This window comes from Gymnoscopelus braueri (assembly GCF_963280865.1).
Source record: "Gymnoscopelus braueri genome assembly, chromosome: 22".
NCBI classification, from domain to species: domain Eukaryota; kingdom Metazoa; phylum Chordata; class Actinopteri; order Myctophiformes; family Myctophidae; genus Gymnoscopelus; species Gymnoscopelus braueri.
This window is the reverse complement of record NC_137624.1, coordinates 42,123,936-42,140,507: the sequence shown is the minus strand read 5'-3', so window position 1 is coordinate 42,140,507 and position 16,572 is coordinate 42,123,936. Positions and strand designations below refer to the sequence as shown.

Genomic DNA, 16,572 nt, shown 5'->3' with positions numbered 1-16,572 from the left:
AGGGTCACTGCAGAGACCACAGAGAACAGAGGGTCACTACAGAGACCACAGAGAACAGAGGGTCACTGCAGAGACCACAGAGAACAGAGGGTCACTACAGAGACCACAGAGAACAGAGGGTCACTGCAGAGACCACAGAGAACAGAGGGTCACTGCAGGGACCACAGAGAACAGAGGGTCACTACAGGGACCACAGAGAACAGAGGGTCACTGCAGAGACCACAGAGAACAGAGGGTCACTACAGAGACCACAGAGAACAGAGGGTCACTGCAGAGACCACAGAGAACAGAGGGTCACTACAGAGACCACAGAGAACAGAGGGTCACTACGGAGACCACAGAGAACAGAGGGTCACTACAGAGACCACAGAGAACAGAGGGTCACTACAGAGACCACAGAGAACAGAGGGTCACTGCAGAGACCACAGAGAACAGAGGGTCACTACAGAGACCACAGAGAACAGAGGGTCACTGCAGGGACCACAGAGAACAGAGGGTCACTACAGAGACCACAGAGTCACTGCAGAGACCACAGAGAACAGAGGGTCACTACAGAGACCACAGAGAACAGAGGGTCACTGCAGAGACCACAGAGAACAGAGGGTCACTGCAGAGACCACAGAGAACAGAGGGTCACTACAGAGACCACAGAGAACAGAGGGTCACTACAGAGACCACAGAGAACAGAGGGTCACTGCAGGGACCACAGAGAACAGAGGGTCACTACAGAGACCACAGAGAACAGAGGGTCACTGCAGAGACCACAGAGAACAGAGGGTCACTGCAGAGACCACAGAGAACAGAGGGTCACTACAGAGACCACAGAGAACAGAGGGTCACTACAGAGACCACAGAGAACAGAGGGTCACTACAGAGACCACAGAGAACAGAGGGTCACTGCAGAGACCACAGAGAACAGAGGGTCACTACAGGGACCACAGAGAACAGAGGGTCACTGCGGAGACCACAGAGAACAGAGGGTCACTGCGGAGACCACAGAGAACAGAGGGTCACTGCAGGGACCACAGAGAACAGAGGGTCACTACAGAGACCACAGAGAACAGAGGGTCACTACAGGGACCACAGAGAACAGAGGGTCACTACAGAGACCACAGAGAACAGAGGGTCACTGCAGAGACCACAGAGAACAGAGGGTCACTACAGGGACCACAGAGAACAGAGGGTCACTGCAGAGACCACAGAGAACAGAGGGTCACTACGGAGACCACAGAGAACAGAGGGTCACTACAGAGACCACAGAGAACAGAGGGTCACTACAGAGACCACAGAGAACAGAGGGTCACTGCAGAGACCACAGAGAACAGAGGGTCACTACAGAGACCACAGAGAACAGAGGGTCACTACAGAGACCACAGAGAACAGAGGGTCACTACAGAGACCACAGAGAACAGAGGGTCACTACAGAGACCACAGAACTAAGTCAGCGATTCAGATTAAATCTTCGACGTGGCACAGAATAAAACGGAAATTTTATTGCAGCGGTTCACAAATGATTTTTTTGGGGGGGGGGGTCCCCAGATGATTAGCTTAACCCTTTAACTCATTGACTGCTAGAGTTTATTCCTAATGTACTCACCCCTGTGCCAGCGATTTACGTGTTTTTTTATTTTGTAATTTTTCATTCAAATAAATTGTCTGAGTGTGGTTTTAAACACATACGACAAATCTGCCACTAGGGAGCAGCAAATAGACACCTTGATCAGCTCGCTGACTCGCTCGCCCCCCCCCCCACACAGAGTCAAACAGTCAAATACGTCAAACCGGATGTGACGTGTTCTCAGATTCTCCGACCGGCCAAAAGTACGATGTGATACACGACGGCGATGACTGTTCGTCACCCAGACTATAGATTATAGAAGTGGACCTCTCCGTTAGTTTTTTATACCGTGTGAAAAAATGTGTTTTTCCCTATTCTGGCCGAAAATGACTGGGGAAAAAAGAAAAGAAAACCGGAAACGGAACCCGAGTCATGAAACCGGATCCCAGTGTGGGTGAAGTAAGTGGAACTCGAAACCTAGAATGAAAAATAACCAGAATAGCGCGATCAGAGATATAAACCCCAATTAATCACTAGATCGCATTAATGCGATCTTGGCGGACAAGCGCGCTATTTATTAGATCGCATTAATGCGCGATTGGCGGCATATGAGTTAAGGCCAGGAAGGGAACGCATGCGTGTCATTTTAAGATTTCTTTGGCTATTCAAAAATAGCAGATCTACAAGCTCATAGCGCGGCACAGAGTGCCGCGCTATGAGCTTGTAGATCTGCTATTTTTTTGAAAAATCGTGAAAATGTGTCCAAATCTTTTTATATACATTTTTAACTCAAATCTTTGCTTCTGGGGTTCCCTGGAACAACATATTTTTTAGATGGGAGGGGGTCCGCGGGCAAATACATAATTTTGGGGGTCCTTGACATGGAAAAAGTTTGAAAACCATTGAAAAAAACTGTTAGGATGTAAAATCCCCAGAAGCAAAGATTTGAGTTAAAAAAGTATATATATATATTCAAACTAAAGACTTGCACACATTTTCACGATTTTTCGTGAAAAAAATAGCAGATCTACAAGCTAGTGCCGCACTACGAGCTTGTATATCTGCTACTTTTATATAGCCAAAGAAATCTTAAAATGACACAGATGCGTTCCCGATCTTAAAGGGTTAATACGCAACATTGTTTTCTCTCTCAACAGTAAACAAACCAACAACATACAGTATAAGTGTGTATACAGGGTATCTGCACATTTATAAAGTGACAACTAAATGACTTATAGGACCTTTTTAACACCAACTTGTCAAATATTACGTAAGAAAGGCAAACAGTGCTCTTAAGGGCCTTCCGCAGTTCCGAGGCGTTGTTGTGAGCTCGTATTTCGACTATTTTCACAATATTTATCTGTGGAACCGAGTCAAAATAAATGCAATCTGGGAACCCATTGCCAAATAAAAAGGAAAAACAGCGCCCTCTGCTGTTTTTTACTCTTTCACTTGGCTCTGGGCCGAGCTGAACGTAGCACCCGTGCGCAAGGAAACCGGGGGTTTTGGTCTGCCCTCAGCGCTCCACTTCCGGTGGGTGCCACTATGTTTTCATTCCCACTAACAATATTTCTACACGGAACACTAACACCACTTCTCCCAGAGAACATGGATGGTTTTGGTTATAAGCAGCACTTGTTTCTATGATGAAAGAGCAAGTTTAAAATGTTGTCTGCTTCGAGGACGCTATCGTTAAATGAGTTTCGGCTTGTTTTCAGTGGGAAGGCGTGGGAAGGGAGCGCAGCCACAGACAGTAAATCCCGGCCACTACATTTGATTGGGTAAAGCGCGGCCTGCTTCCTGATCTGAAGGCACGCCCACTTTGTAAGCTAGCGCGCATGTGTTCTGAACAGGGCTCTCGACAGATTCAGTAGCGTAGCACTGAATCTGTTCTTGAGAGATTAAAATAAATGTAATGCCTACAATTCCAAGTGCTTGTCAGGGTGAGGGGGGTCTCCCCAGTTCAAATACGATTATTTTGAGGGGTCCTCCTGGGCTTGAAAGCTTTGGGAACCCCCTGGTGGTATAAAGGAGGTACCTGCGTGTTCTCTTGGCTCCTCCTCCTGCCGTCGCTCCTTCTTGTTGTTGCTGTTGCTTACGCTTGGCTCCTCGACCCTTTCCTGGACCGGCGGCCAGAGCACCTTCAAACAGATGAAACCACGTTATGCTACCGTACAAAAAACACACATGATCAGTGTTGCCAGATTCTGTGAGAGAAACAAGCAACCAGGTCTAGGAAAACCAGCCCAAAAGAAGCGACTATGGGGCCACATGAGCACTTTTAACATATACATCAGCTGTTTGAAAATAGCAGATCTACAAGCTCACAACGCGTCGCGTTGTGAGCTTGTAGATCGGCTATTTTCAAATAAAGTCTTGCGGGGAAATTATAATAAGCAGATCTGGCAACATGATAGGACACATGCGGGATTGTGCGCGTATGCGTGCGCACAAACACACACACACACACACACACACACACACACGCACACAGCACCTAATTGACGGGTGGTGTATGTACTGTAGGTTGACAGCAGACTCAAAGAGGCAGGAATTATTAGTCCATAGCCACACCAAGAGCAATAATATAAAGATAAATATAAATGCATTGTTTTAAGAATTGTGAATGACCACACCTCAACTATAACAGCAGCGTCGTTGAGCGACATCATTGGGATCGCTCTCAGAGCGATTTGATTAACGGTCGAAAAAGTAGCCGATCTACAAGGTCTCATTGCTTTGTAGATCTGCCATTTTCGTCATATAAGGGGACAATAGCGTTTACATTTGAGAACATGTATGAGAAGGCTGAGGAGTAAACCACAAAGAAAAGGATGAAGCAAAGCTTCCATACACTCCATAGTTTTACTTATGATGAGGCCAGAGTGACGGGTTTTCAACTGGAAAAAACATTGTTTCACGTTACATTTGTCACATGACACTTTCTCACCAACGCATAAATCAGCCTTAAAAGCTCCCATCAAAGTCAGGTTATAATAAGCAACAACCAAAAACATAGAATGATATCATATGCAGCAGTCGTTACTGACACCAAAGCTAATCTTTAGAACCAGATTCCTGCACATACCAAAAGGAGAAAGGTTATTTCTATGTGACTGGAATTACATTCATATATATCAAAAAATATATATACAGTTTTATTACAGCTTTTAGCTGTAGCTAAGAGCCAAGCAAGAGTAGTAAAAACAAAACAAAAGCCAAGACAAAAAAGGAATTCTGATAAACAATAGGGCATAGCAGTGGCAGCCATTTCTTTTCCAACGGCTTTAGTTCCACAGATGGACAGCCCATTCATTCAGACCACCGAAACGTCCGAAAAATATTTATGTTCATTATTTCAAGCCTGGCTGGAACCAAGCCAAGGCCGGTGAAAAGAAATGGCTGCCACTGCTATGCCCTGGGGGTTCCCAAAGCATTTCAGTACGACATAAAAAAAAAGGGAAATTTGGTGTCTCCCCGGGACCCAAACTGAAATACACTAGGGCAGGGGTCTTCAACAGGGGGTCCGGGACCCCTAGGGGGTCCTCAGAGTTACTACAGGGGGTCCACCAATTCTTTGTGTGATATGATTAATTTAATTGAACCCTAGCATCCCTTTTCTGAGGAAAACTTTAGCCAAATATAGCAGATCTACAAGCCCACAACGCCTCGCAGCGTGAGACGTTGTAAGCTTGTAGATCTGTATTTTTGGCAAATTTTTGGCCGCTTGATTTTTGGCTATTTTTGGCTAGATCGGCTATTTTTGGCAAAGAGGTATAAGGCTGTAGAGAGGGAAAAAAGAGCAGACCAAGTTAAAAAAAAAAAAAAAAGTCTAATCTGAAACACAATTTTATACAATATAGAGGGGGTCCCTGCTTCATCTCTCCCTCAGCTAGGGGGTCCTTGGCCTGAAAACATTGAAGACCCCTGCACTGGGGTTCAGAGATTAAGGATCACCCATGTACCTTTAACCACATTACAACAGCTGTATTATTTCTAAGGCCATTTGTTTCAATGGAGTTGTTCTCTAGGCATGGAAACCAGGGATCTGACACAACAACAGGTGAAGCTGGGGAGAAGGAGCAGGATGAGGCTAATTAGTATTGGATGAAAGCCGCACGGCAAATTCCAAAATGGCACCCTACTCACACATGTATGTTATGTGTGGCGTAAAGAGTGCCATTTGAGACGGCAGATTTTCAGGGGTTTTCCAGAACCAATCAGCAACAAGCCAGAGGACGAGGCACACACACACATATAAACCCACCAATGGGAGGGGAGAAAGCTTTTCGGGGGCCAACAACCATAATGCAGAGCACAGCGCAGACAGGGAGGTTACACAACTGGACCTGGATGAAGTTGACCGTCAATAAGCCCCTATTTTTATTCTGAAAACAGATCTACAAGCTGGACAAGAGCTTGCTATTCTTTTTTTAAATGCCCAAAGTTGGGACACCTGGTTGAAAGAGCCACTTTAGATTTCTTTGGGCTATTAAAAAATAGCAGATCTACAAGCTCATAGCGCGGCACTCGGTGCCGCGCTATGAGCTTGTAGATCTGCTATTTTTGTGAAACAAAATTGACAATTTGTGCAAATCTTTGAATATTTGCAACTCCAATCCTTGCTTCTGGGAGAGTCCCTGGAACAAAATATTTTACAAATGTTTGCTTTCAAAAATATATATTCAAAGATTTGCACACAGATCTACAAGCTCATAGCACAGCACCGAGTGCAACACTATGAGCTTGTAGATCTGCTATTGTTGCATAGCCAAAGAAATCTAAAATGACAAGAGATGCGTTCCCGGATTGAATGGGTTAAGATGTAGATTAAAAACCTGTTTTGCCCCATGATGCCCGTACTGAATGTATCGATGTTATATCGATAGTGTGATATGAGACTAGATGGCATCTGGGATTTTGCATATCGTAATAACGTGATATTTGTCTTAAAGGGATAGTTCACCCCCCAAATTACTTTTTCTATGGATCAGTCACTCCATGGAGACCTGAATTCATGGATATTGTTTTTAGTTTTTGTCTCATTCCTAAGACAATAATTTGATGACCGGCAGCGGTTCCGGTAGGAGACACAAAGAGTCTCCTTTGTGTCTCCTACCGTTCATCAAATTATCCATGAGTTCAAGTCTCCATGGGGTGACTAATCGAAGTGTCATCTTTTAAATCACAAAAAAAAAAAAATTGCTACAAGCTCTTGCTTGTGAGCTTCTAGATCGGCCGTTTTTTTTGCTATTTTTGACAAACTTTTAAAGAGAACTTCTATCCCAATGCGATATTATCATAGCGATAGAGGTATTTGGTAAAACAAAATATATATGTGTACGTACAGTATATACTATCTTATTTTGTCCATATCGCCCAGCCTTAACACATTCCCTGCCAGAGGGTTTTTTTTATTTTACTTCCCCCAGTGCCAGTGTTTAAATTTTTTTTAACACAGGAGCCGAGATACAGGATTTTAAAGTAATAAGTTAACCAAGGAGTGAATGGAGCTAGAAATCTTTGGATCGTGATATCTCTGGTTCTGTGTGGATAAATTGAAAAAAAAAAAGACCAAAAAAATAAAATAAAAAAACCCCACGGTTATACTCGTGGATGGCAGTAAACGGGTGTATTTTTCATCAACGGTTATACTCCTGATTGGCAGGTAAAGTGTTAACCCTTTAAGACCTGGAACGCATCTGTGTCACTTTAGATTTCTTTGGCTATTCATAAATAGCAGATATACAAGCTCATAGCGCCCGCGCTATGAGCTTGTATATCAGCTATTTTTGAAAAATCGTGAAACTTTTTTTAAATGTTTTTATTCCGAAAAACTGTTAGGATTTATAATTTTTTTAGAAGCGGCTTCAGGTCTTAATTTGGGCTCAGGAACAAAGTTAGACGTTCGTTTTTAAAGCTCAGGGCCAACTTCGTCTTCTATCCAGAGGGTTACGGGAAGCACACACACACACACACACAGTTCAAAATGCTACAGTACATCATATATTCACCTGAGAAGGTTGATCCACCTGGAACACAATGCACAACACTTAGAACCACAGTCACCTTTAACGACGTCTTAAAGTCCTTACACACACACTGGGTGTGGACGATGCTATAAGAGGGTCTTGTCCGTCTGTATTGTCTGTATGTGTGTTCGGAGATAATCTCTCAAACCGCTGGAATGATCAGCGCCGCGGAATTTCTTGCGCACACTGACACTAGGCTAATGTAGAGCCTCACTGATTTCTGCGACATCATTTTTATTCGGGAACGAGGTCGATTCTCGGAGCTTCCGCAACACCAATAAAGACATCAACCTACATGAAAGAGGCATCGACTATACGTTCATTTGTCAGGCCCCCCCGGTGTGTGTAAAGGCCTTTACTCTCCAATTGGGGGCCATTACACTGTCCGTGTCATTTTGACACCACCTAAAAAAGGGTGGTTCAGTAGGTCAACATGAAAAAGCCAGCCGGTTATCACCAGCAAAATGTCTCCCTCATTGACCTCTGGAGATAAAACGGCTGCATGGCGATTATTACGCTACGATGACTCACCATTTAGTCCTCCGACAGTAGGGGCAGCGGTGGTCTGTTTCTGTGTATCGTATGAGGGCCCGATGTTCCCCAGGTCCTGTAGAAGAAGAACGAATTTCACACACAGTCAAATCCTCAGTGTTCATTTATCCAGATTTGTACCTCCCATGGGGGTCCTTCAAGGGCCCCCCCCCCCCCCACTAAATGACTGATAGCCAGTAGGATACAACAGCAGTGACAACAACACAGCAATGTGTGTGGGGGAGGTATTAATTGGCATAATTACTTAATTGAGGAGAAAAAGGGGTTAACCCATTGATACCTGGAACGCTTCTGTGTCACTTTAGATGCCTTTGGCTATTCAAAAATAGCAGATATACAAGCTCATAGCGCGGCACCGAGTGCCGCGCTACGAGCTTGTAGATCTGCTATTTTTGAAAAAATCGTGAAAAAATATTTTTTATATTTTCTTCAAAAAACTGTTAGGATTTAGATGTTTTTTAAAGAATCGCCTCAGGTCTTAATGGGTTAAAAAAAGAACAATGATTACCTGATCCAACAGGCCAAACTTTGGATAATCCTCCTCTGGGTCCTTGCTGCCGGGGTCTGGGTGTTCTTTCACCAGAAACACATCTCGTTCTTTGCTCTGGAACGCAGACACAGGGAGGTGAGCGCACACAAGGTACTGATATAATTAACACATCGAGTGCCAAAAACGGTCCGGGCCGTTTTTCATAATCCAAACGAGGTGTGAAAAAAATATTAATTATTATTTATTTTTTTCCTTCACAGCACCAGGAGATATCATTTTTCGAAGATTTAGACTTTAATCCACTTCCTGGTTAACTTATGACTTCAAAAGCCTGTATCTCGGCTCCTGTGTATCTTCTTTTTTTTTACTATGTATTTTTGACTATTTTTGACTATTTTCAACTGGCTGCAACTATGGAACGGATTACCTAATGTTTAAAAAATCCCCGATTGTACGAGACCCCTGTGTGTGTAATGAGGGGATCACCGTGAGGACGGTGATCACTGAAAATATTTTGTGACTACTTGAAAAAGGTTCAAAAATGGTTAAAAATCCAGGCACAGACTGTACCCTGTTTTAAAAAAACCCTGGCACTCAATGTGTTAACCTGAGGCTGATTCTACAAATGTCTCCTCAATCCTAACAGTTTTCTGAAAACCCTATGTTTCTATGTCAGTGGATCTCAAAACGTTTCCATGTCAAGGATCCCCAAAATGATTTGTATTTGGCCGCGGACCGCCATCTCAAAAGATTTAGTTCCAGGGAGTCAGGGACCACAGAAGCAAAGATTTGAGTTAAAAATGTTTGCTTAAAAAATAAATAAATATTTTAAAAAAAATAGCAGATCTACAAGCTCGTAGCGTGTCGCGCTATGAGCTTGTAGATCTGCTATTTTTTAATAGCCAAAGTATAAAATAATGGATGAAGTGGTTAAAACCTAAAATGACAGAGATTCCTTCCCGGTCTAAGTGGGTTAAACATAGGAATTCGTTACTTTTTCTATTTATATTGCAATAATAATATGCAGTAGGGGTGTGCCGATACACTAATTTCACGAAACGATACGATACTGGGCACACAACTTAGTTACGATTTCGATACGATACGCACTTTTTTATCATGAAAATATATGGGGGAGAAAAAAGCAAATGCAAACAAATATTTCTGTTTTTGCATTATTCAGACATGCAAACTTGTAGCTTTTCAGCTTCCACAAGCCGTTTTGAATCCAAATAGGGCAATAGTGTGAAACCTGACCCGAAAAAAAACAACATGTTGTCACTCTTTTCACCTCGGGGCTGTTTGCATGCCTGATTATTATCATTGTGAAAAAAAAAAAAAAAAAAATCTTTTCTCAAAACGATACATATCGTCACGAAAACGTATCGCGATATATCGCGGGACGATATATCGGCACACCCCTAGGCAGTTGTCACAAAATCCCAATGCAGCCCTGGACTTGTCTCACGGCAGACCAGTGTGCCACGGCGCACCGTTTGAAAAACCACAGGCTTAGTGCAGTGGTTCTCAAACCTTTTCATGTCAAGGACCCCCCAAATTGACACTTACCGTACTAGCCCGCGGACCCCCATTTGAAAAGATATGCCAGGGACCCCCATAAGACAAGATTTTTTTTTTACGGCTCTAGCAGTGATTCTCAGCCATTTTAATTTCAAGGACCCCCAGTTTGGCATGCATTAGGGCTACGGACCCCCATTTAATGTCCCATTTGTATCTCTGGGACCCCAATTCATATTGTAAAATCAATGTTAATTTAACTCTGAGAGTGTACAAATGGAACCAAATGGACCCGTTAGGGTCCATTTGGTTCCATTTGTACACTCTCAGAGTTACAGACCCATAAGGGTCCATTTGGCTCCTATCCATCATTTAGCTGGGGACCCCCAGGAACCCCCTCAAGTACCCGGACCCCACTTTGAGATCCAATGGCTTAGTGAATGCAATTTTTTTCCCCTAAAGGCGGTTACACACCGGCGAATATGCGAATATACGCAAAATTCGGACTCGTTCCGAATAACTAAAAGACGCTTTTTTCGCTCCGCGAAACTGATGTGGACGCTTGCATTGACTTTATAAGGTTTTTAAAAAAAACGTATTATTCGCATGAAAAAAATCGCCCCGGTGTGTAAGGACCTAAAGAATCAAACTCAAATCGTAGTTCAATGAGTTTTTACACAAAAGGTTCCCACTTTAAACCATGAAAAAGCTATACATTACCATGGTTTTCACTATGTTATTGGGCCATGTGAGTTTCCCTGGTCTCTGACGCGTGGTCATGCACTCCCAGTGCTTATCGATGAACGGAATGATGTCCTGCAATGTGGAAAAAACAAAGGAATAAGACAAACACATGTACTAACATTCATGACTAATGATGCAATGTTCAAATAAACTGGACTGCTGGGCACCTTGTCTTTGGAGAACATGGTCTTTGGGTGTTCCTCCTGGGTCCTGGAACGCCAAGTCAGGTTAGCCAGAGCGGTCAGGCACATCTCTTTAAGGTCTGAAACAAACAACAATAAATTGTAAATAGCTAAGTAATGGTCCCATTCAAACCAGGATCTGTTTTAGCATCATTTTAGATTTCTTTGGGGCTTTTAAAAAATAGCAGATATACAAGCTCATAGCGCGGCACCGAGTGCCGCGCTATGAGCTTGTATATCTGCATTTTTTTTTAATAGTGAACATTTAAAATGTTCACTATTTAACATTTAACATCCTTGACATGAAAAAAGTTTGAGAACCACTGATATTGTAGCAACATAAGAGTAAGAAGATTTGAGTTAAAAATGCTTTGAAAAATATATATATATTCAAAGATTTGCACAAAGAAAATAGCAGATCTACAAGCTATATTAGCGATATACAAGCTCATAGCCCGGAAATCGGTGCCACGCTACGAGCTTGTAGATGTGCTATTTTTCCGAGACCTTTGTTAGTCCCAAAGGGAAAATTTTGTTTCAGCTTCACCCAGCTGAGGGCTTGCTGCTCAGACAGTCATGTTGGGCGCTCAGGGGGGAGCAGTTAGGGGTTTAGTGTCTTGCTCAAGGACACTTCGACACAGCCGGGGCAGGGCCGGGCCAGGACGTGGAACCGGGGACCTTCTGTTTGCCAGACGGCATCCCTACCCATTCAGCTATGGCCGCCCTGCTAAGGCTTCACATGCATGCGACCTGGGATACTGTTTATCTTGATTGTACAAGTATCTGTGTCATTTAAAAAATTATTTGGCTATTCAAAAATAGCAGATCTACAAGCTCATAGCGCGGCACCGAGTGCCGCGCTATGAGCTTGTAGATCTGCTATTTTTGAATAGCCAAAGAAGAGTACAACTGAAACATCCGCAGGTAAAAGATGAACACCTACTGGCTTGCTTCCTGAGGAAGTATGTGTTTCCGCTGTGATGGCACACGTTGCAGTGGAACACGTAGTTGGTCATGAAGGGAAGACAGGTTCTATAAAAAGAAAGAGAAAGGAGTCGGTGAACAAAATGATACAAATATTATATGCTTATTTTGATTAAAGGAATACTTCTACCACAACTGGGCATGCGTGTGTGGTTCAACATGAGCTGAGATCACAGGCATGTGCTCCGGAAAATAAACGGTGCAGGACACTTTTTTTTATCCCGGAAGTGCTTTAAAAAGTAAAGTTTGAGAGAAAAGGTGGCGTTTTGGAAGTAATAAGGACACAGACTGAATACATGACACTTGGATTATATTCAGAGCCATGTTGGACTTTATAAAACAGATTTATGATATAGTTGCCCATTTTCTTCAATTCATCATGTATTTTTGGATTCTTCATTTCAAATTTGCTACGAACTCATAGCTTCCTGGGATGAGTTGTTATTTGATAGGAAAAAAGGTCATTTTGTGGGTGAAGTATCCCTTTAAGTAGTGCTTAATCGCATGCCGAAAATAGCCAAATCTACAAGCTTGTAGATTGGCTATTTTCAGTGCCCGACAAATCAAGCCGCTGATAAAAGTCCTTACTTCATAACCAACTGAAAGTAGGGCTGTCACCATTACAAGATTTAACCCATTAAGACCTGGAACTGTGCCATTTTTAGATTTGAGCTAAAAAGCATTATTTTACACTTTGGGCTATTCAAAAATAGCAGATATACAAGCTCATAGCGCGGCACCGAGTGCCGCGCTACGAGCTTGTAGATCTGCTATTTTTGAAAAATCGTGAAAATGTGTGCAAATCTTTGAATATATATATTTTTAAAGCGAAAATTTTTAACTCAAATCTTTGCTTCTGGGGGGTCCCTGGAACAAGATATTTTGATGGGGGTCCGCAGCCAAATACATATAATTCTGAGGGTCCTTGACATGAAAAAGATTGAGCACCACTGATATAGAAACATAGTTTTTTCAGAATACTGTTGAGATTTAGGAGACATGTAGAATCGGCTTCAGGTCTCAATGGGTTAAGGTGACGATTAATTGTCATCCTACTATAATTCTACAAAGCTCTGTAGTGGTGGTGAGGCCAAAATGTGTTCTGCCCGGTTCTCCTCAGTGGCTGGAGCAATTGATCTGAATTTGCACACAGCCATTGACCATTGCCATGTGCACGGAACAGCCAAGCCCGTTTTTCACTTTCCCCAAATCTCAGCTGTTTATTAGCATTTCTGTGTAAAAGAATGTCGCCATGGTTACGGCTGCCCAGCTGTGGGATGGCCCCGCGAGCTATGGGACGAACTGCCTCCCGGGTTGCCAGATCCATATCCCCCCCCACGGGTATGGACTAGTACAAAGGATTGCGATTAACGATTTTATTGTGTTTTGTTGAAAACTGGGGCACGTGAATAAAAATGACATTTCTGTCTGGCTCTTATAGTAGGGGGTACTAAGCACAAAAAATGGCCAAATCGTTACGCGGCGGATAAAAGCATGAAATTTGATACAGATGTCCCTTGGGTCATCCTAAAACATCCTAGAAGGGGTGCCCAAAAAAATCTTAAACAGGAAGTGAGTTATGGACAAAATTCAAAATGGCCACCTAAACTGTTGACCGTTGACTCAAAAGACAACAAAAGAATCTCCAAAAAGCATAAAATTTGGCACATATGTCCCTTGGGTCATCCTAAGACATCCTAGAAGGGGTGCCCAAAGGAATCTGAAACAGGAAGTGAGTTATGGACTAAATTGAAAATGTCCGCCTAGTGTTGTCGATTGACTCAAAAGACAACTAAAGAATCTCATAAAAGCATACAATTTGGCACACATGTCCTTTTGGTCATCCTAAGACATCCTAGAAGGGGTGCCCAAAAAAATCTTAAGCAGGAACTGAGTTATTGACAAAATTGAAAATGGCCGCATACAGTGTTATCCATTGACTCAAAAGACAACTAAAGAATCTCATAAAAGCATACAATTTGGCATACATGTCCCTTGGGTCATCCCAAGACATCCCAGAAGGGGTGCCCAGAAAAATCTTAAACAGGAAGTGAGTCATTGACAAAATTGAAAATGACCGTCTACAGTGTTGTCGATTGACTCAAAAGACAACTAAAGAATCTCATAAAAGCATACAATTTGGCATACATGTCCCTTGGGTCATCCTAAGACATCCTAGAAGGGGTGCCTGAAATTATCTGAAACAGGAAGTGAGTTATTGACTAAATTGAAAATGGCTGTGTACAGTGTTGACAGATGATGCAAAAGACACTCGTAAAAAATAATCTCATATAAAAGCATGAAATTTGGTACAAATGTCCCTTGGGTGATCTGAATGCATCCTAAGGGGTGCCAAAAAAAGTTTTAATAGTCTCTCAATGGAAATCACTCCTCCCACACGGGCTGCACTGCTACAATATTCAAATCGAGCAGCCAATCTGGCATTTGGTCCAGAAGCCTGAAAGCTATGCAATCTCTACCATCTCCTGACAAATATGGATGGATTAAAGTCGCTGATTCGTGGACACCTTTATGGACACTCTTGCCAGAGGCTGCTTAAGTTTGTAGAGAACTCAAGTGTGGCTGCAAAGCTGAGCCCTTCTGTTCGAGAAAGTGTAGATGCCGGGATGCTGGGTTACCTTGCAGAGCATTATGCCAATGTGCTGGTAATTGCGAAATGGCACACATGAATACATGTAGTTACTAAACACTAATAACAAAAAAACAGTAATGATCAAGAAGAAAATACATGAGAAGATAGAGTGTAAAACAAGCAAGAAGATGTAGAGTGCAAAATAAATAAGATGCAGAGAGTAAAATAAGAATATGCAGAGTAAGATAAGATGCAGAGTAAAATAAATAAGAATATGCAGAGAGTTAGATAAATAAAGAAGATTCAAAGAGTACAATAAAAAAATAATGCAGAAAGTAAAATGAATAAGTGATGTAGAAATGAAAACAGAAGGTAGACTACAAAATACGGCAGGTTATGCACTGCATAACCTGTCGTATTGAGTCTGCATAATATGCAGACTGCCATGGTCAACTGTTTAAACAGCCATTTAGAATTTCTTCAACATGGTCCCTTCCTAAAAAGTTTAATAAACAAGCAAATAAATAACCTCTTCTAGGATATATTAAGAAGCACTCAATGTACGTACCAAATTATACACTTTTATGACGTCCCTTTATGTTTTCTTTTGTGTCAACTGCTTTAGGCGGTCACTTCCTGTTTAAAACCTTTTTGGGCACCCCTTGTAGGATGCGTTCAGATCACCCAAGGGACATTTGTACCACATTTCATGCTTTTATGAGATTCTTTAGGTATCTTGCATCATCTTTCAACACTGTAGGCGGCCATTTTCAATTTAGTCAATAACTCACTTCCTGTTTCAGATTATTTTGGGCACCCCTTCTAGGATGTGTTAGGATGACCCAAGGGACATATGTGCCAAATTGTATGCTTTTTGGAGATTCTATAGGCTTTTTGAGTCAATCGCCAGCACTGTAGGCGGCCATTTTCAATTTAGTCAATAACTCACTTCCTGTTGAAGACTTTTTTGGGCACCCCTTCTAGGATGTCTTAGGATGACCCAAGGGACATGTGTGACACATTTTTATACTTTTTGGAGATTCTTTAGTTGTCTTTTGAGTCAATCGACAACACTAGGCGGCCATTTTCAATTTGGTCAATAACTCACTTCCTGTTTCAGATTTTTTTGGGCACCCCTTCTAGGATGTCTTAGGATGACCCAAGGGACATGTGTGCCACATTTTATGCTTTTTGGAGATTATTTTGGTGTCTTTTGAGTCAACGGTCAACAGTTTAGGTGGCCATTTTGGATTTTGTCCATAACTCACTTCCTGTTTAAGATTTTTTTGGGCACCCCTTCTAGGATGTTTTAGGATGACCCAAGGGACATCTGTATCAAATTTCATGCTTTTATCCGCCGCGTAACGATTTTTCACTTAGTACCCCCTACTATTAGGCTTCGTAATCAAACCTTCCACATGGCGGATATGACAACTAACTTGAATATATAAATAAATTACTGACATATCTAAAACATTTGTAGATCAGCTGAAATAGCTGATCTACAAGCTTTCATCGCATTACTTCGTGACGTGTTGAAAGCAATTTTTTTTGTACATATATTTTTTAAATGCTTTTTTTGTACATAGTGGTATTTTTTCTGTATTATTTGTATTTTCATGTTGATTTTTGAACTGTTTGGTTGCTACTATATATGTCTATGAAATTAACTCAAGGACCCCAACGGAAACAAGTCCGCAAGGACTTTTTTGGCCGGACCTTTTAGACAAAAGCATTATAAATGTAACTGTGTTGTTTTACATTATTTTGCCTAATAAAAATTTCAATCAATCAATCAATGTAGATCAGCTATTTCATTATTCATATTTTTTTTAAATATTTGAACATATTTTTCATCATGGAAGAAAATACGATTATGTCGATTAAGTGTGACCTATAACCTATAACTGAAAGGAGAA

General features: G+C 42.0%; 1 protein-coding gene across 1 annotated transcript in view; it reads right to left on the bottom strand.

Annotated features, from left to right (window-relative positions):
* Positions 1–16,572, bottom strand: part of ash2l (ash2 like, histone lysine methyltransferase complex subunit) — a 30,875-nt gene that overhangs the window by 9,599 nt on the left and 4,704 nt on the right. Inside the window, exons 4-10 of the mRNA XM_080419299.1 lie at positions 12,020–12,108; positions 11,062–11,156; positions 10,871–10,966; positions 8,651–8,746; positions 8,122–8,197; positions 7,573–7,590; positions 3,597–3,699 (exon numbers count right to left, since the gene is read on the bottom strand). Of these exons, the coding sequence (XP_080275425.1) occupies positions 3,597–3,699; positions 7,573–7,590; positions 8,122–8,197; positions 8,651–8,746; positions 10,871–10,966; positions 11,062–11,156; positions 12,020–12,108 (573 nt within the window). The remainder of the gene's footprint in view (positions 1–3,596; positions 3,700–7,572; positions 7,591–8,121; positions 8,198–8,650; positions 8,747–10,870; positions 10,967–11,061; positions 11,157–12,019; positions 12,109–16,572) is intronic.